The 25,114-nt window shown below is 42.4% G+C and overlaps 1 protein-coding gene across 4 annotated transcripts in view; it reads right to left on the bottom strand.

Moving 5' to 3' along the window:
* CHL1 (cell adhesion molecule L1 like) overlaps nt 1-25,114 on the bottom strand; it is a 382,907-nt gene that overhangs the window by 125,252 nt on the left and 232,541 nt on the right. For all 4 annotated transcript variants that reach the window (XM_053291775.1, XM_053291772.1, XM_053291774.1 and 1 more), the window contains 2 exons: nt 19,359-19,464; nt 498-688 (listed from right to left, as the gene is read on the bottom strand). In XM_053291775.1, coding sequence (XP_053147750.1) covers nt 498-688; nt 19,359-19,464 — 297 coding nt within the window. The remainder of the gene's footprint in view (nt 1-497; nt 689-19,358; nt 19,465-25,114) is intronic.

Genomic DNA, 25,114 nt, shown 5'->3' with positions numbered 1-25,114 from the left:
GCTTTGATAGAGCGAATGGGTTCAAAGAATCTGGGCCCTGCAGCTCCTGAGCCCTCCACCCCTCTCTATTTTCTTAATTATCTCCCTTACTCCAAGGGGCCACTGGAGATTGGGGTGAGCACAGGCCCCCTCTCTCCTAGCTACACCCCTGCAGTACAGTCTACACATGGAAAACCCTTTAGCAATGGAAAGCAGAGTTTCAGGTGAAGGGCTTTTAAACACTCCTTGGAGAAATTGGCTGAGCAGAGGGAAATACTTAGAGGGCACTTAAAGCTCTCAAGAATATAGGGAGTCCATAGGGGAAAATATATAGTGCTCCACAATAGTACAACTGTGTGTTTTAACTGCCCAGCCCTAAGCAGTGTTCCTATGAGTCCCAATTCACTCCATATGCCATTTGTACAATCAAATGCCACAGTAATAAGCATATTCTTCACACAGTCTATATTCTTGCTCTTTGGAATATGTAGTTGGGCTTAATCCAAGTCAATGCTTACCTGGAACTACCAGTTCAATCTCCTCTGACACTGTAGTTCCCAGCTCGTTGGAAGCATAGCAGTAATATTTCCCTTGGAAAATGGAGACATTCCCACGATTCTTGATGACAAATGTTCCTGAATTTTTGGTCGTAATTATTCTTGAGTCACCCAGTAGATCAAATGGTTTCCCATCCTTTGTCCAGTTAAAACTAAAAAGACAAGAGGTTGGCATGAAAGTTTTGGACACAACGCACAAAGATATCAATAACTGCAGTAGATTCAACTCCAGCAAAAATGTACTAGAGAAGATGGTTTCTCTAGCAAACTAGCATTAGGAAATAGTCTTTGCACCTAGGTAGACTTTTTGCATAATTTGCTTTGACATGAGATGCAAATCAGTGCTTCAGGTAAAATGAACAACTGAAACAGAGGACTGGTTTATACATCCAGGACAATGACACTCCAGGCTACAGATTGGGGGGGCTGCATATCTGAATCTTCATCCATTAATAAAACACAAAAGTTCATGCACCTAGAAAAATATAATTCTAGGAAGGAGGCTTCATTGAACTCTCTGTTTTGCTAGTTTTATATGTGCATTATAAATCTTAAACACAACACACACACAATGCCAAGTCACAGCTAGATCTAGTCAAGAAAATAAAGATCACATAATAAACATCCTCTACTTCTCCCTTTTAGCCACCTACTGGCGCTGCAGGGAAGTAACTTGCTTCTCTGCTCCCTCCATGTGGAGGAAAGCTGTAAACAGCCTGCTCAGCAGAGAGGCGAGAGGCCATCCATTCAATTGGGAGGAGGGAGAGGAGCTGGAAGGAGGTCACCAGCTTCCATCCCAGATAGTAACAGGGGGAACTCTCCCCTCCTTACCCCCCAGCAACTGCCACCACCGTACCCCATCCCACCTTACTCCTGGGTAAAGATTCCACCCTCCCCCCGCGTAAAGTGGAACTCTCTCCCCTTGCCCCCTCCTCACAGCTAGTGCTGGGGGGGGGGGTGTTACACTGCAATGGGGGATATTTTCTCATCAAACCACCACCATCCCATTGTGATGGGGTGGGGGCTCTGAAACCTTTCAGTTCTGGGCTCCCAAATGATCTGGGTGCGCCACTGTCAATCATTATAACACCAGTTTCTAATCTTCCACAAAAAATGTTTTCAAAATGAAGTGCTACTGAGTCTAGACCAAAGGCATACTTTAGAGATTGAGTCAAATGCTGCTATAAAGTCTACAAATGCTACAAATAAGGTGGATTTGGGAGTTCTAGTATATTTTTCAGATAAGTGTTGTACCACCAAAAAAATGATCAATCATAGATCGCCCTGATCTATAACCTGCCTGCTTCTCCTCCAGAAATTTCTCCTGTCTAACCAGTCTGTAAGTTTCTGATTTAATTGCCTCACATACATTTTGCTGTTATTTAAACTTATAGGTCTATAATTGGATGGAATGTCTCTATTACCCTTTTTGAAGCTAGGTACCACAATGGCTACTCAATCTTCCGGTATGCAGGCTGAATTGTTTAGATAGGTAAACCGAGCAGCGAGCATATGTCCCCACCACTTAGGGTGTGTGTGTGTGTGTGTGTGTGTGTGTGTGTGTGTGTGTGTGTGTGTGTGAGAGAGAGAGAGAGAGAGAGAGAGAGAGAGAGAGAGAAAATGGCTGCTGTGTGTGGTTCTCTCTGCGTGAGAGAATGGCTATGTCACCTGTGTACAACTTCTACACTATTTTGCTGATAACACCATCCTGAAGGAAACTGAATCAAGCAGGAGAAATGTGAGGTTTCTGGGAAGTTTCTGGGAAGAGAATCTGTAGTTTTGGACATGGCTATTAAAGCATTTGTTATTTTTAATTATTGTTCTTGTTTATGTTTGTGTGTGTTTTAAGAAAAAGAAAAAATGAAGTACAGATTTGCACAGAAGATACAGGAACACAAATTACCTACTTCTTGCTGTCTCCTTATTCACCATTCACTGCTGAATAACCATGAGGTGGGATCACATTGTCACTATTACTGGATCCACTATTTTCATTTAATTGTGTTTTTTTAGGCGAGATGTGTACGTGTGTGTGTTACTTTATCTTAGTTGAACGTTTTACAAAGTGTTTGGTGTTCAGCATCAGGAAGTCCTACCTTTTAGTTTGGGTAAGCTTTCCCCCATAGTGTCTAATTGGATTTTCCATTTGAAAAGACCAGGGAATTCAGTAATCCAAAAACCTTCAGTTTGAGATGAGATGCTTTACTTTCACTCCTGCTCTAAAAGGAATGGGAGTTGCAAATTATGGTGCACATCTTAACTTTCACACCATATAAAGTGTAAAGACTTTGTACAGTCTGGTATACGGTGACGGGTTTACAAATGAGGTTCCATGCACCTACACTTTGCCTTGATCTTTCAGTTGTACATTGGGCTGGGGAGGGATGCCTCAGGCAGGCATTTAACAGGTACAGTTTCCTTAATCACTTCCTAGGCCCCTGAGGAATTTATGCCTGATGCATCTCTGATCAAGGCAAAGTGTGGGTGCATGGAGCCTCGTTTCTAAAGCCATCATCTTATATCAGACTGTAAAAGACTTTACAGCTTATATGGCACAGAAGTTAAGATGGGCACTTTAACTTACAATTTCCATTCTTTTTAGAGCATTAGTGAAAATGTAAAGCATCTTAACTAATCTTAAACCAAAGGTTTTTGGATTATTGAATCTACTTAATAATGGAAAGCCTGTTGCCAGTAGTTCATGCCAACAAGAAGACTCAAGACTGTAATGCTTCTCATTCCATGGCATAATCTGCAAATCAGAAATATTTCGGTCTGAATGATAACCACCCTTATCTAAACCACATAACTAAACTATATAACTTCAAATGTGTAACGGGTGCTAGTGAAATTTAGGAGATAAAATTGAACTCAATGAGGGCAGAAATTGATAGCTGCCTTAAAGTATCCCATGTGACAATCGTAACCACATTGGAAGAGTCTGACCATCTGCTGCCTGTGGCCACATAGCGAGCCAATCACTTTCTCACTCCCCTAACTGGTAATGATCAAATCATCTTGTGGCTATACCCATATCTCTTGAACAGTCTTTTGCTAATAAACTAGTCTCCCTGCCCTCATTTTCCTTTACAGCTTGAATGGAAAAAATGTTTTGGAAAACTCAGAAGAAATATACTGAATTTAATGATGAAGAAAACACTGCTGGGCAACGTTTCAAAAGCAGATATTTCTTCTCTGCTGTCTTTCATAGCATTTTTTAAAAATATTAGGATGTATTGAAAGTAAGACTGAGATAAAACAGTGGTCCAATTCAGATGACAAGTGAAACTGTGGGTAGGCTTAACTGAGGTTAACCTCAAAAGCCAAGAATCATGTCACAGACAATCAGGCAGCTCCAGTTTCATTGCTTCTGCCAGCAATCTCCCTCCCTTTTCCTCTTCTGCCAAGTACGTCGCTCAACCAGCAACCATTGATTGTGAAATGAGGGGGTGAGGGTTGCTCATGGGAGAAGCTTCAACACAATCCCTAGGTTGCCACAGTTAGATGGCACAAGGGGGTCAGCAGGGCTCTGGTTCCAGCAACCTGCCTAACTTCGAGCTTAGTGTTCAAACTGCGGTTTGGAGGCAACAGTGGAACCACAGTTGGGGGATTTCCCGCATTTGGACAATGAGAATGCTGATCTCGTAACTGATGGTTGGTGTGAACTGAATGAGGCCTGTCTTTTGAATTTCATCTTTACAGTACTTTCATTGCTGAAAAGCAAATCTGTTATTCAGTGCATTTTCAAGGATAGCAATAGCAATAGCAATAGCACTTACATTTATATACCGCTCTATAGCCAGAGCTCTCTAAGCGGTTTACAATGATTTAGCATATTGCCCCCAACATTCTGGGTACTGGGTATCTCCTTGAAATCTCATCTATTTTTGTTCAAGTACTGGAAAGTAGAAAGAAGTGTACAACAGTCCCATCCCCCAACTGGCTTTTCTTTTAAGTGTACTGTGCAGTCTCTGAACTATCCAACAGGGCACAAATTAGGGAAGAGGCTGAAACGAACCAAAGAGTATAAGCCTGTTAGCCGAAGTTAACCCTTAACTCTTAACCCAGGCTAAATGTCCTTGTGTTATCACCAGGCAGTGCCGACACAGAAACAGCCTCCCAGCCAGGGGAATCCCCAAAATGCACCACTCACTCATGTGGTGCATTATGGGATTTTCAGGGGCTGGGATGATGCGTGCCGGCCCCTGACCCTCCATGCTGCTGGGGGCAGCTGGTGTCCTTATACTCTATACAGGTGAAACTCGGAAAATTAGAATATCGTGCAAAAGTCCATTAATTTCAGTAATGCAAATTAAAAGGTGAAACTGATATATGAGACAGACGCATTACATGCAAAGCGAGATAAGTCAAGCCTTAATTTGTTATAATTGTGATGATCATGGCGTACAGCTCATGAGAACCCCAAATCCACAATCTCAGAAAATGAGAATATTACATGGAACCAAGAAGACAAGGATTGTAGAATAGAACAATATTGGACCTCTGAAAAGTATAAGCATGCATATGTATTCAGTACTTGGTTTGGGCCCCTTTTGCAGCAATTACTGCCTCAATGTGGCGTGGCATGGATGCTATCAGCCTGTGGCACTGATGAGGTATTATGGAAGACCAGGATGCTTCATTAGCGGCCTTCAGCAATTCTGCATTGTTTGGTCTCATGTCTCTCATCCTTCTCTTGGCAATGCCCCATAGATTCTCTATGGGGTCAGGTCAGGCGAGTTTGCTGGCCAATCAAGCACAGTACACTGTATACTTTTCAGAGGTCCGATATTGTTCTATTCTTCAATCCTTGTCTTCTTGGTTCCATGTAATATTCTAATTTTCTGAGATTGTGGATTTGGGGTTTTCATGAGCTGTACGCCATGATCATCACAATTATAACAAATTAAGGCTGGACTTATCTCGCTTTGCATGTAATGCGTCTGTCTCATATATCAGTTTCACCTTTTAATTTGCATTACTGAAATTAATGGACTTTTGCACGATATTCTAATTTTCCGAGTTTCACCTGTACACACTCCTAGCACAGACCCAATGATCAGCTGTGGGGAAGGTAAGTTTCAAAAGCCTTCATCCCTGCATGCCTGGCAGCCCTTCTCACTGATCTTGAGAAAGTTGTTATTGCTTGGGCTAATAGGTGTCAGAATCTCTGCCGCTTTCATGGAGTGGCCAACAAAGACTGCAAGAAATTTTGAAGGAGCAGGGGACTTATCAAGAGTGGTGGTTGTCTTGTTTAAAGAATAAAAAACTTGAATATATGTATGTTATACTTGATTTATTTTTACAATTATATCCCACTCTTCTTCTGAGGAGTCCAAAGTGATGTGCATGGTTTATCTGCACAACAATCCTGTGAGGTAGGGTAGGCGGAGAGATAAAACTGACACAGAGTCACTCAGTGAGTTTCATAGTGGAATGGGAATTTGAACTCAGGTCTCCATTTTCCTAGTCTAACTCTCTAACCATTACACCATGCTGTCTCTTAATCTTATCCTATATAAAATAGTATCTTATTGTTGAGTAGCTTGTGTAATTCTGATTAATTTGTGAATTTATGTGAGGGATCTTTAATATGATTTTTATCTTATTTTAATTATATTTTTATGTCTCTTTTGAAAAATAAATGATTTAAAAGAAAGTTCTTGGGAGAAGTGGACAGCATCAGCAGTGGCAGGCACAGCACCAGTGTTGTGCCAATTTCCTTCCCAGAATGCACCAGGGAAGAACATGACATGTTATGCATTCCAGTAAGGAAGTGGTGCTGGTGGTGTGTCTGCTACTGCTGCCCATTTCTCCAAAGGGTTTTTTATCCATAAGGGGGAGGGGGAATAAGACAGCCACCATTAATACTCTTAGTATGCTCCTTACTCCTCCTCAAATTTTCACATCAATTGGACACGTCTTCGTCATGAACCCCATCGCCCACTGAGATCATCTGGAGAGGTCTGCCTGCATTTGCCACGAGTTTGTCTTTATACTTGGGGACGGGCCTTCTCCACTGCTGCCCTGAAGCTTTGGAATGCGCTCCCTGCTGAAATAAGAGCCTCCCAATCTCTGACAATTAAAAAATCTTATCTTTAAAAAATTAAAAACGCATCTGTTCATCCAGGCTTTTAATTAAATACTGTTCTAATAGTTTTAACATTGTTTTAAAACATTGTTTTAAAATTTTAAATTGTTGTAATGTTTTAATTTTGTTATTTATTTTAACTAATGTTTTAATTTTTTCTGTTGTCATGTATTTTGTTTTGTTGTAAACTGCCCAGGGACATAGGTTTTAGGTGGTATAAAAATATGTTAGATAGATAGATAGATAGATAGATAGATAGATAGATAGATAATAAGAGTCTCAGTTGGTGCACCTTTTTGTTGCCATTGGCTGAAATATTGTGCAATGTTCCACATGCATGCAGTTGCACAAGAGCACTCTAATGCAAATACAGGAAGCTGAGTAAACATAGTCATGTGATTGATGTTTTTCCCCAATAGCCATCAATTGCACATTTGCATTTGTGAAAAAACACTCTTGTACAACTGTGCATGCATTCCATTACAAAGCAGATGGAATGCTGTGCAGGATGTCTGCCAATGAAAACAGCAGTGGAATGAGAGGGTGCAGCATCTTCCCAGTCAACATGACTGCTCTCAGCCTGTCTTTGCCCCAATCCTAGCCCTGCTTACAGACATGTGCTGAGGAAACATCTCAAATATATGCACTATTCTACTCCAGCTTCAAGTAGCTTCAGGCAGTTTCTCCAAGAAATTGCACAGCTTCCCTGAACTAAAACATGCAGACCAGTATCTTGTGGGCTACTTTGGGAACAGTGTGTTTCCCCACAACCTTAAAAATAACTCTTGGTCTTATTTAGGCGCGCACACACACACACACACAACTCTTTCTGAATGATGATTGGTGTCCAGGACTTGCAGAAGAAAGAGAGACACTTTTGATTTGCATGTGTTTTGCTTAGCTGTTCAATGAAATGTTCTTGCTCATCAAACATGCAAATTTTGGCATTAATCTAAAAATCCATGAAAGCTCATCTCAGCAGTAACGGAAATGCAGGCCTCTGGATTATTCAGATTATGAAACAGATCAGACAACATGAGTATTGGTTTATAACAGTTATATTAATAGTACAGATACTGTAGGTCTAAAAGGATTACAATCATTCTTATTCAGTTAAAGTTAGTTAGTAGTGACTAAGTGCCCAATTCTAAGCATATTTACTCAGTGGTTTGACTTCTTTCACCCCAATTACAGGTGACAAAAATGGTGGCGCTGGTCACATCCAGACATACAGTAACACAAAATTAGAGGTGAACTAGCCAGAGGTTCGATTTTGTGGACATCTGAACGAGTAAAACCATGGTTTCATCACCCAACCAACCTGAGGTTTCTGACCACAAACCATAATATGAAGCTTCAGTTTGCAATGAGTTTTGCTGCTGAAATCTCAGGTTTAAGGCAGCATTGTGTTGTCTGAATTCTGCTGCCGCTGTAACCTAGGTTTCGTGCCAATGCTCCTCTCACTGCCACAGAGCAGCCCAGAAATGTGTGAGTTTCTAGGCTGGCCGCACCCCTCACTGACCACCTCTTGGGAAAGTCGCCCTACCCTCTGCCACCCTCTTCCCCCTCCCACCACTACTTGGCAACAGGGATGCTGTGTCCCTCCAGTCACTGCATTTAATTGGAAAGAAGCACATTGGCAGATGCCTGCTTCCTGCTATGTGTTTTGAGACATGGGTGTTCCCTGCCAGGAAAGGAATGTTATACGGGGACAGTGACATCAGAAGAGAGTGACATCACTACTGACCTTGTGCACATGGGGCTCTTGTAGCACAAAATATGGAGTGCACTGCACAGCATGCATGCCTCTATTGCTACCACCACCACCACCCGTCCTCCCATCATTAGAACCGGGGCATCCACAATGGTGTTTTTCAACGCAGGCTGCTTCCTCCCATACCCATGTCCGTCCTGCTTTCTATGCTTGTGACATGCACTAAATCTTTTGGAACAGTGTTGTTCCTCAAGATTTCACAAATATGCCACCAGGCCAATGTACAGGTGGCCCAAGATGTTAATGTGTGACGTCACTATGATCCAGTGGATCAGGATGATGTGCCAATGTGCCTACAGCAACACACATTTGTTTGGCGGCCAGACTGTGGATATTTCTGGGAGCACATAAAGGGGACACACCAAAGATTTTTTCTGTGGGTTTATTGAGGAGCAGGCTTGAAGAAATGCAAAGGCTCTAGGTAGTGCACAACAAGTTTAAAAAACATAAATACAAACACAATTTAAAACACACTGCCTAAAACAATATAAAAAAGAAATTTTAAACAATTCAGAGCCATTTAAAACCAATTAAAATACTTAAAAACAATTGCCAACCAAGCACCAGCTTATCCTCCTCCACAGCAGCAACTGTACCAGCCATAGTTGCTGCTGCCAGTGCCTGAACTGCCTGCACAACAGGGGCTATCCCAAGCTACTCTGGCCTCTGCAGGCACCTTTCATGAGTCCATGGCTGGGGCTGTCCCAAGCCACCATGCCACCTGCATCACCACAGGCACACAGGATGGACATTTTCCTTCTACACCTGCAACACCACTGAGGCCACCCTTCATGGGTCCATGGGCAGGGCCATCCCAAACCCGCCCTGTCTGTGCAGCTATCTAGCCACCTTTTATGGGTCCACATTCAGAACATCAACCCACTGTGCCAGGAGTACCCTCACAATCATCCTTCCTGTGTCAACAGGGCTCTCAGAGGGCATTCAAGGGCCACCACCACAGAAGGCCCCAAGAAAGCTCAAGGTGTTCCAGTGCATACCACCACAAACCTGGAGCCTTGTGGCAAAGGTATGCAGGTATAGCCAAGCATGCTGTCACCACCTGTACATCCCCACAAAAAACCACGGACCAGGGATACAGCCTTCAGACGCGGCTAGTAACCCCCTACTATGCACCCTGGAGCGCCTTTGAGAGGGACTTCAACTTCTAGCACAGCAGCATAAGAATGGTGGTAGAATAGGCTTTTGGCACACTGAAGGCACTCTGACACATGCTATACGTCTTGTTGGATATGGAGGAGGATCTAGTCCCACGGGTTACAGTGGCCTGTTGCATCCTTCACACCACCCGCAAGTCCAGTTGAGATGTCCTGCTGTTAGACCACCTTGATCTGCCAGGACCTCCTGCAAGTGGGAGTGCACAGATGCCTGAGCAAGACAGGGATGTGGTGCCTGTTCCTGCTCCACCAGAGAGAATCCAGAGCAGCGGGAGGTGCAGGAAGTAAGACCAGCCTTCAAAAGATATGCATGGGAGCATCTTCTACCAGCCCAACAGCAAGCCTGGCAGGTGCGTGGTGTTGGAAGGCCACACCACTCTTAAATTGGGAGAAGTTTGGACGCCACAACAAGGCGCAGCTGTGTTCCTGTAAATGATCAATCCAGGATATACCTGGGGTGGCCACACCCATCGGAACTCTTCAATGATTGAAGAGAAAAATTAAGTGATCACTTTTCACCCCAAAAGTGTGTTGTGTGCCTATTTCAATACTACCTGCCCTTTAAGGACCCAGCATGCGTAGAGGAAATGGCGGGGGGGGAGGAGGTTTTGCACCAGTTGTGAATCTTTACTTCTCTTCTGCTGGCATTGTACTGCAGAGTTGTCCCAAGGGCTTAGATGGGGGAAGCCAGACTTGGTATGGGGAAGAGGTCAGCGGCTTTGTGGAACATATCTGGAAACAAGGTAGGGGGATGTGGAAGGGCTGGCTTCAGACCCACAGGAGGAATGCCTTATTACTGAGGACCATGGACAACCAATGTCCTTGTACTGATGCCCAGAGCAGAAATCATCAGGAGCACAGGTGGCAGCAGGTGTGGCGAAATCTCTTTCAGTCTGTCCTTAGTGAAATTGGGAAGAGAGGGGCCTTATCCTTCCTTCATCCTCTTTCCTCACTAAGAAAATCTTCCCCCATTTTGGCAAGCTCAAACAGAATGGGTGATTGTGTGTCTGTGGCATGGGGGAGGCCCCAGCAGACATGGGTGGAATCGCCAGGTGCAGTCAGTTATCTTTAAACAGGAAAGCTGGGAAGAGAGGGGCCTGATCCTCTCTTCCTGGGGGAAGGGAGGAAGGGGGCCCCAAGTCCCCCTCACCCCAAGTGAGGAAGACAATTTGTCTTTCCCCAGGGATGACTCCCATAAGGGGTATGCAGGGATCCTCATATTATTCACTAAACAGTCATTTTTCTGGCCAGCAGGCTGGCAAGCAGATTCCCCTAAAGAGAGTCTCAGGCTACCATTGAATGACGGGTTATGCTTCAGCACAGCCCTTTCCAATGCTGCAATTGCAAAATAAGTGCAGAAAGGCCCCTGCCTTTTCTAAGATTTTGATGCATAGAACATGGGTTACTCCTCTTGGCTAAAGGTGGGGGCCACATGGCTTCATGAAGTGCCACCTTTCTGTGAAAGTAACATCTCCCAGAAAAACCATAAGCTATTCCTCTGCATGTGATCCGCCCCAGGATCCAGGAGCAGCTGCGTGCTTGTGTCACAGGGTAATTTTTCTGGTGCACCACACCTTCCATCCACCCAGCCATCAACCCAATAACTCCTAGCCTCAAGTTCTCAGTTGCCATTCTGCGTGTATCCCCCAAGACCCCATTGCTATCTCAAAGTGCCTCTTGCCACTCTGGGGTATCCATAATTGTGCTCCTGCATGACCATGTGGCTTGGGAGCTCCTGAAAAAGCAGTGGTGCAAGTGATGTGAGGAAGGGCTTAAAATGTCTTAGCTCTGCTGAAGGTGGCCGTCAAGGCTAAAAAGGGATAATTGTGCTGGCCATGCTAGGGATGTGCAAGCCAGTCTGGTTCAGCCAGTCCGAGTTTGAACTGAACTGGCCCCCCAAAGTAGGGGGAATAGCAACCAAAATACACACAGAACGGCAACCAAGAACTTGGGGCAAGGGGTGAGTGGGTTGTTGGCTGGGGGGGGGCAGGTTAGAAGTTGCGTTGCACTAGAAAAAATTATCCTGAGCCCAGGGCAGATCTCATGCAAATTAATAGCCAATGGTTTTTCTGGGAGATGCTGCCTTCCTGGAAAGGCGGTGCTTCATGAAGGCATGTGGCCCTCACCTTTGGCCAGGAGGAGTGACACTATCTACCGCTGTCACTCAGAGAAGTACAGCAAAATAAACAGAAAAGCAAAGCAAAAGGCATTCCCCAAACCTACCAGCAATAAGCTATCCAACCTCACAATAGGATGGGATGCTTTCCCCATCACTGCTTTTCTCATCAAATACCCTGATGGCATCTCTTTCCTGACTCTCTGCAGCACTACCCCAAAGCTAAATATTATTTTAAAAACTTATCGGCTCAGTTTCAATTTAAATGTATTTACTCCTAAGCAAATGCGGATACAATTGTAGCCATTGAAATTCACAGGCTAGCAGAAACCAACTTCATCATTTTGTGTATTTGTTTATTTGTCAAATTTGTAGACTGCCCCAAACTTCTGTCTCTGGGTGGAATGGGACTTGTTCTGAATTGTTGTGAATGGGACTTTAGCTAGGCTGGAACCATCTTTCAGTGAAGTTTTTGCTATGTTTTGTGTAGAATCTAACAAAGCTAGATATTCATAGGCATGTCTTTCAGCTTCATCCTTTACTTTCTCACAAGGTTGCTTTAAAGATTAAAATAATTTAAGGTTATATATAATTCATCTTGAGTCTGTGGTAGGGGTTGAGTAAATAAATACAAATGAATACTAAATCTGAAAAAGTTAATATTCCCAGTGTGCTTGGGAATACCAAGGTAGGTCTATCTTATATTTTAACCAAATTTACACTGCAAATATTTCCCAAATTCTCCCTTTTTAAGTTAATGTGAGTAATATTTGCAGTATCCATTTCAGTGACTCAATAAATAAAATAAAATAAAATAAAATAAAATAGGGATTTTCCCCTATTCTTTTATGTTCTCTAGATACAGTATTTGATTTCTCTTGAATTCTCTTCAGTATTATTGGCTCATACATGGTGCAGTGAGCTGCCTGTCTAAGCATCAGCATGTTTGCTGCTTTTGAGGCACTTTAAACCTCACTGGTACAGCTTGCAAAAGTGGGGAGGTCCCATGCCTACTAAGGAGTGCATCTTCACACTCCCGTTTCTTCCTCCATTATTCCCAAATGGATTAGCAATGGGAGTGTGAGAACACACTCCTTAGTATCCAAAGGAGCTTTATTTGTTCCAGCTGCTATTTCTGGCAAAATATTGGGAACAACTCCTATATGGAGCTCAACTTGGCCCTTATAACAACTGTGCCCTATTGGAACTGGTTCAATCTAAATTCCTAAGATTGTTATTTCACGTTCCGTGTTGTGTCCCCAGTGTGGTCCTCCATCAAGAAGCTGGGGTAATTAGAGTACAGACAGAGCTTTGGCTGTGTGTCGTCACATATTGGCTAAGACTATTATTCTGTCCAGTAGGGTTAGTTTCCCTGACCTTACTTGATAACTTTGATTCAAAGTGGAAAAGGTCTTTAGAGCAGAAATTATGCTCTTATGGTTTTTCACTGGAAGAATGTATTAAGATGGGCCCTGATCAGGCCATAAGAACACTGAAGCAGAGAGTATTGGATGTTAAAGGGCAATTAGATCCAGCCAGTCTTCCAAAAGGCATATTTCTGACCAATCAACTCATCCTCCTGAGACCTGCAAGCTATTTAAACCATTTAATGACATCAAAATTCAGGAAAGCAATGATCCTTTCCCACTTTAACGCACTCTCTATTGCAGTACTAGATGAGAAATTTAAGAACATATAAGAGCATAGCTGACCTTATACCGCTCAGCTATGCACTTGTGACACTTGTGGCACAGGTGTCATTGCAACAACTGTACATGTTTGGCTCTACTGCTCATTTCATAAGGATATCCGAAACAGTTTTATCGCAACTTATTTAGTAAATGATCCCAGCCACACTGATATGTTTTATTGGCAGCACCTTTTGTCTGATTATGATGATTTTATTTCTTTAAATGTGGCTAAATGTTGCTTTATAGCTTGCAAAATATGCAAAGGGATGCTTACTTTGATGTAGGCTCTTATTGTCTGCCGCAAACTGTATTATGATTGTTTATCTGATTGATGACCATAATAAAGGATCTATCTGTCTGTCACTCCTTAATAGACATGGAATCTCCTGCCTCTGCAAACAGCACTAGCAGGGTTTAAAATGCCACAGAAACTGTGCACATGACTGTCCCTTATACAGTGGCTTTCTGCATGGTATCTGAGCCACTGTGTTTTGTTTTCTTTGACTACTTGTTTTACTACTATACTTTCTGTTTAAGTATAACAGATATTTATACTTTGTTTAACATATTTCTATACTGCCCAAAACATGTGTCTCTGGGTGGTTTAAAGTTAAAATCATTTAAACATTAAAATCAATTAAACAATTAAAACTATTAAAATCATTTAAACATTGAAATCATTAACATTAAAATAATTTAAAACCCAACAATTAAAATATTAAAACTAGAAATCTAATTAAAAGCCTGGGTAAATGAATATGTCTTCAGTGGCCAGATTTGCAGATAACATTGGACTATTGAGGGTAGTGAAATCCACAACGGATTGTGAATCCACAACGGATTGTTCAATGTAAGCAAGTGTAAAGTGATGCATACTGGGGCAAAAAACACCAATTTCACGGAGTACTGCATAGAGCTTTGGCCACAGTATCTTAAGAAGGATATTGTAGGACTGGAAACGGTGCAGAAGAGGGCAAACAAAATGATCAGGGGTCTGGAGCAACTTCCTTATGAGGCTAGCCTACAGCATCTGGGACTCCTTACCTTGGAAAACTAAGGAGAGACATGACTGAGGTGCATAAAATTATGCATGGAGTAGAGAGGGTGTACAGAGAGAATTTTTTCTCCCTCTCTCACAACACTAGAACCAGGTGAAACTGAAGGTTGGGAAATTTAGGAACAACAAGAGAAAGTACTTTTTCACACAGCGCATAATTAATCGATGGAATTCCTTGCCATGGGAAGTGGTGATGGCCACCAGCTTGAATGGCTTTAAAAGGGGCTTAGACAGATTCATAGTGCACAGGTCTATCAATGGCTACTAGTCTGATGGCTGTGGGCCATCTCCAGCCTCAGAGGCATGATGTCTCTCAATACCAGTTGCAGGGGAGCAACAGCAAGAGAGAGGGCATGCACATACCTCTTGCTTGTGGACTCCCCAGATGCTTCTGGAGGGCCACTGTGTGAAACAGGATGCTGGACTAAATGGGCCTTGTGACTGATCCAGCAGGGCTTATGTTCTTAGAGCCTTTTTAAAAGTTGCCAGAGATGCCCCCCCCCCTCTTATTTCAACAGGGAGTGCATTCCAGAGTCCAGGGGCAGCAATGGAGAAGGTCCCTTTCAAAGTAACTGCCAAACGAGTTGGCAGCAACCTCAGACGAACCTCTCCAGATGATCTAATGACGGAAGCTTCCCCATCCCGCATCCCCAATACTTCATTCTAAGGGTGAAAGGATGATGAAGAACTATGGGAGGAGAAGTAAAAAGGAGCACCACAGGGTCTCCTAATCCTTAATGGAAAATTGTTAAAACATGGTCCTAAGACATCAAAGCCGTCAGTTATAGCCACTAATAGGAAGGCTGATATGTGATGCTAGACTCCGTCTTTTAAGAAGTGGTATGAAAAAGAACGGAAGAGGTAGAAAGCTGCTTCACAGGAAACATCACAGTTCTATCAGCCCTGAGCCAACAGCCCGTCAGTTCAGGGTAGTAATAGGTTTTCATCCATCACCCTCGAGAGTGTGACATCTCTGTTCACAATTACTCTATTTTTATTAACACCCTACGTTAAAATCTGTTGATGCTGTGGATGAGTGAATTTGTAATCCTCATAACACACAAACAATGTCACGGTAATAAACTGCACTATACTGAGCTTATGAATGATTTTAATAAGTTTGGATAAACAGCCTCACTGATGGAATTTTCCTAAGACGTTCTATTCTAAAAGCAGTTCTTTATAATAAAATATACATGGCTTGTTCTACATGAACACATAATAATAAGTCACAGTCTAGGTGCTATTAGAAATATAAACATTACCCAAATAAATGTGTCAACAATGAGAAGAAGGTTGATATTTGTAACGTATTGCGAAGGGATGGAAGTCAAAGGGGTGGAAAAGGCAGGTAGACAGCTGCTGCCCTCTGATTGCCTCAGAGCATTTGCTCACACCGTGTAAATCATAGCATGATCTTTACACTAAGGGCCAAAACAGGGGGGACATGGAAAATTCATAATCAGACCTACAGACATTGGGGGGAAAGGTGGGGGGCAGGCAACTTCAATTTGCAAGGATGAGAGGATTTTTAACTCTTTTCATTGACTATCTCCTTTGTCAAAGTTGCTTTCCCCAAACATTTATTAGCCTGCTGGTGGGGTATAGGAGAAGAGACAGGCATGATAAAGGCAGCTTTGGGGGCAGGGGAATTCATTCAAAGAAATACTGTAGGTTAAACATTCTGTCGCAGTGCTACTTTCCCCTCACAACTGCTTTTCCATTTTTGTTTTAAAAAGACAGACTGCCGTCTCACATCTGTTTTGGCCCTGAGTTTTTGATCCTTATATAAATAATGGTTCATCAATGTGCACAGATTATACTGCACAGTTATATATTGAATGCATTTTATTATAAGAATTTGCTATTTTTATTGATTTTGTGTGAGTTTCTCTGGGAGGCTTGTTGGCTGAGGAATTGGGTATATAAATCAATAAATAATATTGTTTGCCTTTATAATAAGCTCTGGTCACTGTGAGCATGTTTCTGCTCTCCTTGATTCGAGGGCAGGGAGCAAAAGCACAGAGAATAGAAATGGTTGAGCAAAGAGGGAAGGAAGAGGGCTGAACTAGCCCTTGACTGATCTTGATTGCTAGACACACCTACATACACATGGGACAATTTGGGTGAAGGGAAGGGGGTCTACCCTACAGCCTCCTCTCATCCTGCTTACTAGATATCCAACTTCTCAGCCTGTTGCCTCCCAAAGAGGCAGACAGTATTCCAGGCACATCACACTGGAATACTGGTGAATACCCATCACACTCTGACCACTGGAACACTGTGGTTTAATATATGCAAGTGTGTAGTGATGCATATTGGGTCATAAAAACCCAACTTCACATATACACTGATGGTGTCTGAGCTGGCAGTGACTGGCCAGGAGAGAGACCTTGGGGTCATAGTGAACAGCTCACCGAAAGTGTCAACTCAGTGCGCGGCAGATGTGAAAAAGGCCAATTCCATGCTAGGGATCATTAGGACGGGCTCTGGTTTTATTTTCATTATTGAAAATAAAACTGCTAATATTGTAATGCCCTTATACAAATCTATGGTGCGGCCACATTTAGAGTACTGCATACAGTTTTGGTCACCTTATCTTAAGAAGGACATTGTAGAACTGGAAAAGGTGCAGAAGAGGGCAACCAAGATGATCATGGGCCTAGAGAACCTTCCTTATGAGGCAAGGCTACAGCAACTGGTGCTTTTTAGTTTGGAAAAGAGGTGAGGATGGGGAGACATGATAGAGGTGTATAAAAATCTCTCTCTCTTCCTGTCTCGTCCTCCCCCACCCCACAACACTAGAACCAGGGATCATCCCATTAAACATAAGGCCAGGAAATTTAGGAACAACAAAAGGAAGTACTTTTTCACACAGTCTGTAATTTAATCTATGGAATTCTCTATGACAGGATGTGGTGATGGCCACTAGCTTGGATGGCTTTAAAAGTGTCTTAGACAAATGCATGGCGGACAGGTAGAACAATGTCTACTAGTCTGGTGGCTACAGGCTACCTCCAGTCTCAGAGGCAAGATGCCTCTAAATACCAGTTGCATGGGAGCATCAGCATGTTAAGCCTTCACCTATTGCCTGTGGTTTTCCCAGAGGCATCTGGCAGGCCACTGTGTGAAACAGGATGCTGGACTAGAAAGGTCTTGGGCCTGATCCAGCAGGGCTATTCTTATGAGTATAACAGGCATTCTGTATAGTTCCTCTACTCTACTGCTCTTCCACCCTTTCCTCGTCTGTGTTCTCCTTTTCATTTATTTTGCAGAGGAGGAGGTGATGAGTGTGGAAGTCTGTGTGCAAATACGCATGCCCCTATCAAAGTGGCACTGGCTGTTGCAGCCACTGAAAACAAAACAAAAAAGATATTTCAAGTGTTGCCCTTATCCTGCCTTGTTCATTTAGGACCAGATTCACACACTCAAAATTAGGAAATTCCTGGACAGGACACTGTTACAGGTGAATGAAATCATTATAGATGACTGCAGCTCTACCTCTCCTAAACTTGGACGGCCATTGCTTTACCTGAAAACCAAGGGACAAAGCTGAGACAGGCTAATTCCATATTCTTCACCCAACCAGGTCTCAGTTATACATGCCAGATCAGCCTCTTTACCCAGGATCTAATCCTGGATGATATAAATCTTATTTTTCAGTTATATGTCATTAAGACACAGCATTTTAAGGCCTGGAGGTCTGTTGTCAAGGAAACGTGGATACGGCAGTTCAAGAGAGGATCCATAAGAAAATACAGGCCTCAAATACAGTGGTCCCTCGACTTACGAAGTTAATCCGTTCTGAACGAATGTTCGTAGGTCGAAATTTTCGTAAGTCGAAAAGCGCACCACGGAGGTCTGGAAACATTCATAAGTCGAGGAAACCGCATCTAAAAATTCGTAAGTCGAGGAAGCCGCATCTAAACCGGCAACAACTTCCGGTCATTTTTGTCGTTCGTAAGTCGAAAACTTCGGATGTCGAGTAGTTCGTAAGTCGAGGGACAACTGTATCTTCCATATCTTCCCCTGCCTTCTTTCCTCTCACTTTTATACCTCTTGCTGCACAACACAAAACTAATTGCAGCCCACCCACTTCCCACCCACAAGTCCCCAAAAGTGAGAAATTCAGAAAGCCACCCAACAGCCCCTGTAAAACAATATATCCCATAGAAGAGAACACAAAGAAACCACAGAACACCAAAAAGGCTAAAAATATTGAATTGCTAACTAGGGAAGAATTTTCTTGGGAACTGCTCTCATGCGGTTCCACTTACAATCCTATTGGAAGATACTACTAGGAAAAAAAATCAAACCTCACCAAGATCAGGGGACCATTCTTCTACCACAGATCTAACAGACATGGAGGACCTCACCTTCATTCCAGCATGAAGAAGAGACGTAAAGGAGTGACTTTCCTCTTGTGTCACCCCTTTAGCAGCAACCAACCAGTGGTGACTGAACCACTGCCATGCAGTGGCTCCAAAGAGCAATGCCTCCTTTAAAAAAAAGGGGGGGGGGCTAAAAGCAGCTGGATCTTGTCCTGACCTCCTGGGGTGGATCTCCATTCTGGCAGTTCCTAGTCTTGCTGCAGTTCCACAGTCTCACTCAGCAGCAATTTCAGTTTTGGAGAGGCTATGGAAACACCATTCCTAACAATGATGTTCCTGCTGCCAGATTGCTCTCAGTCTCTTAGGAACATCGGAAGCTGCCTTCTACCAAGTCAGACCATTTCCCCCCTTGCTTAGTATTGTCTACACTGATTAGAAGTGGCTTTTCCAAGGTTTCCAGCAGAAGCCTTTTCCAGCCCCTTATCCTGGGACCTTCCGCATGCAAATAGGATGCAGTGCCACTGAGCAAGGGCCCCATCCACATCTTAAGTGTTATCCTAATTCTGAAGTATCTGTAAAACACTTACGTTGGCTGTGGGTTGCCTTTAGCTTCACACTTGATTGTAAACTCCTCATCAAAAGGGAATGCAACTTCAGAGGTTGATTGTTCTGTAATTGTTGGGAGCTGTTGCACTGAAACAGAGACAGGTGACATGGTCAAATAAATCACATTAAAAGTGGAATCTATCCACAACTGGGAGAAAGTATATAGAATGTATATAACTAGTATACTATACAAATTTTGTGTGTGCACGCGCGCACGCGTGCGTGCGTTTGGGCGTGTGTACACACACATACACACACACTTTAAAAAAAAATACAAAGAAAAACGTTACCCAAGCGGGGAAAAGTAAGATCAATGGAGGAATTTAAGTGAGTCATAGATTTTAGGAGTGGAGCATGTATGGCAAGGTTAGAGCTAGAGTGGAGCAATGTTTTCTAATTGAAGGCAGATAAATTTATGTTGAATTGAAAGGGAAAGAAGAACCAGTGGACATAACCAAAGAAGGTGTAGTATTAATCAGCACTTGAGAAGAGGTATCTGGACTATTTTACAGAGATCATCTACCTAATAACTAATGGGTCTCTCTCCTATTTGTGTGTGATCACTGAAAAGCAGGTTCAAGAGTTTATGAAAGTAACAGCCCATTCTCCTATAAGAGCTTCAAAATATAGTGAGCCGAGTCTCACAATCGGTGAGACCTGCCGTAAGGGGGTTTGCGGGGAGAGAGGGCTTAGCCCGGTCTCCCCACAGATGATCAAGGCTGCAGCCTTGGGCAGCTGGATCGACCACCCACATAACTGCCGGTGTGGGTGATCGATCACAGAGCAGGTGGGGCCTGCGGGGACTGGGGGTCATGCGGCCCCCAGAAGTTCCAGGATGCCCTGCGTGAGCATGTGGGCATGCTGGAGAGACCCCTGAGCCTGGGAGGCTGCTTGCAGCCTCCCAACAGGGACTTCCTCATATGTTGCTGTGGCACGGAGCTGCCTGCATGCCCAGTGGGCTAAGCTCCTTTAGGCCACTTTCCACTGATCGTGAGAATCACCTGAGAAAGTTCCTAAACTGCAGTTAAGAAGAAGAAGAAAAACAAACATCCCATAAAGTGCAATGATTCATCAATAGCAAAGCTTTCATTGGCTGCATAGGATTTTATTTGATGTGTTACTCTCCAGTCTGTAATCAATTCATAGTCAAGGATGGGTTTATTATTGGGATTCCTGGAGATTTTTGAGATTCTTTGGAAACAGGGACTTCCAATTATTGGGATTCCTGGAGACCGGGACTCATTTTCCCAGCCTCTGGAGATCTGTGCTAATTGGAGCAGCACAGAACATGTGGGCACATGAGCTGCATGCTACACATAATGCGCTGAATCTTCTGGGGGGAAGTTAAGATCAATTTTGTCTTCCCTCCACACCCTCCCCACTGGGCTGCAATGGTCATGTGAACAACCTCAATATAAACCAGTCACTAAATCTGCTACAAAGATACTTCAATTGGCTTTTAAACATATACTTAAATAAGAGATGCTGTTACCTTACCTAAGCCCTTGTAGTGGCCAAGACACCAATGTAAATCTCACAATTATCAAGTGTTGGCATTCTCATTCAAGCTATGCACTCTCAGCAGGAGGATGAATGGGACTCACTACTATGCAAATAAGCTACTTCATGGATTTACATTCTTTTTTATTATTATTATCCTGCAGAAATTAAAGTGTTGTGAATCTCGACGTAACCAAACTATAAAAATGGAAATTGTGCCCTGAAGAGTAATTGACCATAATAGAATTACCACTTTGTTATAAATTACAGGAATGAATATTAGAGTACTGGATAGAATCTCCTTAAGCCACTGAACCAGAAAACCCGATGCTCATACAGAATGTGGTATCTTGCTGCACCATATGGTATCTCATCCTCTACATCTCCAACAGCACCATACTTTTTCCACCTTGTTTATAGCCAAATATAATTCATGCTTATTAAAACTATAAAAAGGATTCACTAATAGAAATTAGCAACAAAAAGAAATGTAGGGTCAAAAAAAGGTCAAATTGTCTAAGGAAAGGGCTGGTCCAGGGATTTGGTAAAACAATATACTGAAATCCAGTTCCATGGTCTATCACAGAATCTGGTTATGACTTTGGGCAACTAACTTGTTTTCTCAACCTCTTATAGACAAGATAATTCTCATGTATAAAATGTATTATGTACTTATTTTATTGAGCAGATTTTTATATTGCCCATATACAACAACAACAACAACAACAACATGCCTGTATTAGTCTACAGACCATAAAGACCCATATACAAATTCCTGGGTGGTTTAAAATCTAAAAACACAAACGATTAAAAACATTAAATTTATTGAAACACTTTCAAATTACCTCAGTAAACTTTAAACCTTTAAAACTTATGAAGTAAAAGCCTGATTAATATCTTCAGGTATTTCTTAACCCTCATCTGGAGTTGGGAATAGATTTCTACCCCCAAAGCTGCATAAACAAGCAAACCCCTGCACTCCCAGCTATGCTCTTGTTGTCAAACTCTTACCTGCACTCTGGTGCACTATATATCCACAAATATGGCCCCTCGCCAGTTATGACATTTGTGTTATTAATTTTAAAAAATATGATCCAGGGTAGAAAAGCACCGCAAAATCAATGAATATACTCTCCGTGGTGGTGTGGTTTCTGTCCCATTCCATGTCAAGTCAATTGGGAGAAGTAACACCTTAGAAATGAATGGACCTTCTATGATGGTGTAGTTTCTATCCCATTCCCATGTTAAGACATTTGGGATAGGAGAGAGGGCACCTTGTTTCTCTTTAGAAACTTCAGCTTTGTTTCCTCTTGCAAGCTCAATTGACCCTGAAAGATGAGAGAGTCTGGAAAATAGTCTGTGGCACTGCACCGTGTTCCCGACTTATATCAGACGAAACCATTCCAAATCAGACCTAGTGTTTGGAGCAAGTAAATCATTTAGAAGCATCTGGCCTTGCAGAAGTAGGGATTTTAGTCACCAGAACAAAGCTAAAAGGATCACAAATAATGTAAGGTTCAATGACAAAGCCACATAACAGAACAGAAGAGTGATTGTCAAGTTGATGCTTGTAGTTGAATTTTGTTTATTCTTTTAATTTTTTATATATATTAAATGTGTTGATCTTTTGTTTTATTTTGTTATTGTAAACCGCCTCAAGATGTTGGTAGTGGGCAGTATATAAATATGTTAAATAAATAAATACGTAAGTAAGTAAGTAAGTAAATAAATAAAGTTAGAGGTATCTGGACCTTTTTTGTGCAGCAGGTGTAGCAGTGATCCATTCCTGGGTCTGACCTAACAGTTGTTGTGTGGCTGTTAGGTTTCCAGTGCAAAGATTAGAAAAGACATTTGTTGTCTGCAAAGCAAGTTACCACAGTTTGGATATGTGATATCTGCTGTCACGATGTGAAAAAGTAATCAGAAACAGAAGACAAACGTCTACTTCCAAAGCTTTGTATAAAATCCTAGGACCAGTGATTTTTGGAAGTTTAACATATTTCTTTCAAGTTAATTTATTCCAAGAATATTTAAGTCCTTGAGGAAAAAATTTGTCTAGTGTTTTGATAGTATTCAGGAACAAAACTGATGCATAAGATAGTTGACGACACTACACAAAAACACAAAGATCTGCTTTTGAAGCAATTCAGAATGTCCAAGGCAGCTGCAGAAAAATGAACCCTTTACCCACTTGCATAGTATTTAATGTTCATTAAATGATATTTAATATAATTAAATATCATAGTTCTATATTTAATGTTCAAGTGACTTTTGCACACTTTACTGACATTTGCACTTGAAAAGTGGTGTGCATTTCTTTCCCTGAGTTGCACTGGAACATTTTCTTTGCATGAACACCAGATCTATCAATCTATCTATCTATCAAATTTGCAACCACCCCAATCTTTCATCTCTGGGCGGTTAACAATAGCATACAAGTTAAAACATACATAACATTTAAAAACAATTTAAACAATTTAAAAAGTCAAAACAGATTAAAACCAAAAAATTTAAAAAGCTAAACAAGCTTGGGTGAAGAGGTGGGTTTTCAAATGCTATAAAAAAAATTGCCAGAGATGGCAAGGATCATATTTCAGTAGGGAGCACATTCCACAATCTCGGCAGCAACTGAGAAGGCCCACCCCGATGTGGCCACTAGCCGAGCTGGCAGCAACTGATGATGGAGCTCTCCAGATGACCTCAATGGGTGGTGGGGCTCATAATGAAGAAGACGTTCTCTTAAATACCCAGGGCCCAAGCCATTTAGGGCTTTATAGGTTATAACCAGCACTTTGTATCTTGCCCAGAAACCTATTGGTAGCCAGTGTAGTTCTATCAGCAAAGGAGTGATATAGTCTCTCCAAGATGAACCAGAGACCAACCTGGCAACAACATTCTGTACCAACTGGAATTTCTGGACTACATACAAAGGCAGACCTACATAGAGCACATTGCAGAAGTCAAGCCTGGAAGTTACCAGCATATGTACCACTGTTTTGAGGTCATTCAAGGCCCTTCCCCTGGGACTGACAACATTACCTGCCAACATTACTTCTTCTATTCCCCACCACCACCTTAATAGTCAACGAAGGTGCCCCCTGCCTCCCCATCTCTAGTCAAACCCAAACACATTACAAACAACTTCAACCAAGTCTCAATAACAAAACTGGCAAAACAGCTGTTACAGCTCCTAAAATAACCAAAAGGAATATAATATGCCTCAGCCTTCAGTGCCACTCTGAAGGTCGGCACCAAAGGCCAGTCCCATTTGTCAGCTGTCTTTGGCAGCCGCCTGCCACAGTCCCCTTCCTTAAAAAGCCTCCAGAGTCCCTCCTCTCACAAAGGACTCTGGGCAAGGCTAAGGTAATCACTCAGTGCCTGCAGGTGGTAAAAAGTCAGGCACTTGGGGGAATGGAAGGTTCCCAGTCAGGGCAGAAGAGCTATGCTGATCCATGCTGTTCTGGCCAGCAGATGGACTGATTAGAAGGTCTCTGGAGCTGTTTTCCACATAGACAACCATGATGTGTCTATTTTTGTCCAATCGAAATTCACAGTAAAAGAAGCTACCTGCTTTGATAGTCTGCTCATGATCAACATTCCAGCTTGGCAGACAGCCTATCAAGCATGTTGAAGTACAATTTCTTCAGTGGATGAGAGTGGGAGAAGAAATCCAGCCTGACCTTGTTCCTAGATTTGTGGGGGCCTGTTTTCTGATACATGAAAACAACAATTTATCTAGCTTTTGGAGCTGATGGATGTCTAAGTATAAATGTTCAAAGGCCTGACAGTCAAATGCACAAGTGTCTCTGTAAGATGTCCATGTGACAGCCTCACCTGTCAAGATGATTACTTGCCCTTGCCCATGGGAAAAAAAATTGTGAACCACCAGAAAAATGCATTTGACATTGAAGGCTCTTGATTTTGTTTCTTTTCTGCTGACACATATGCCATAGACATGTTACAAGCAAAAATCCTACAAATTAATATGAGGAAACACATGTTTAAAGAGTCCTGTGGAAAATTCATCCACCACTTGCCTAGCACTACTGTTTGACAAGACAAATCTCTGCAAACATATTTTTTCATTTTCTCCTGGGTGGACTCTTTCAACTATGCCACATGATGCCTGCCCTCTTGGCATGTTTGAAATTCTTAACCACATGGTGTTCAATGGTATTATCTGCACAGTGCATCACATGTGCATTGCCAGTTGTGGGACAATGAGTGTACAATCCAA

The sequence above is a fragment of the Hemicordylus capensis genome, chromosome 2 (genome assembly GCF_027244095.1).
Source record: "Hemicordylus capensis ecotype Gifberg chromosome 2, rHemCap1.1.pri, whole genome shotgun sequence".
NCBI lineage: Eukaryota > Metazoa > Chordata > Lepidosauria > Squamata > Cordylidae > Hemicordylus > Hemicordylus capensis.
The sequence above is the reverse complement of the archived record's forward strand: the minus strand, read 5'-3'. Positions and strand labels throughout refer to the sequence as shown.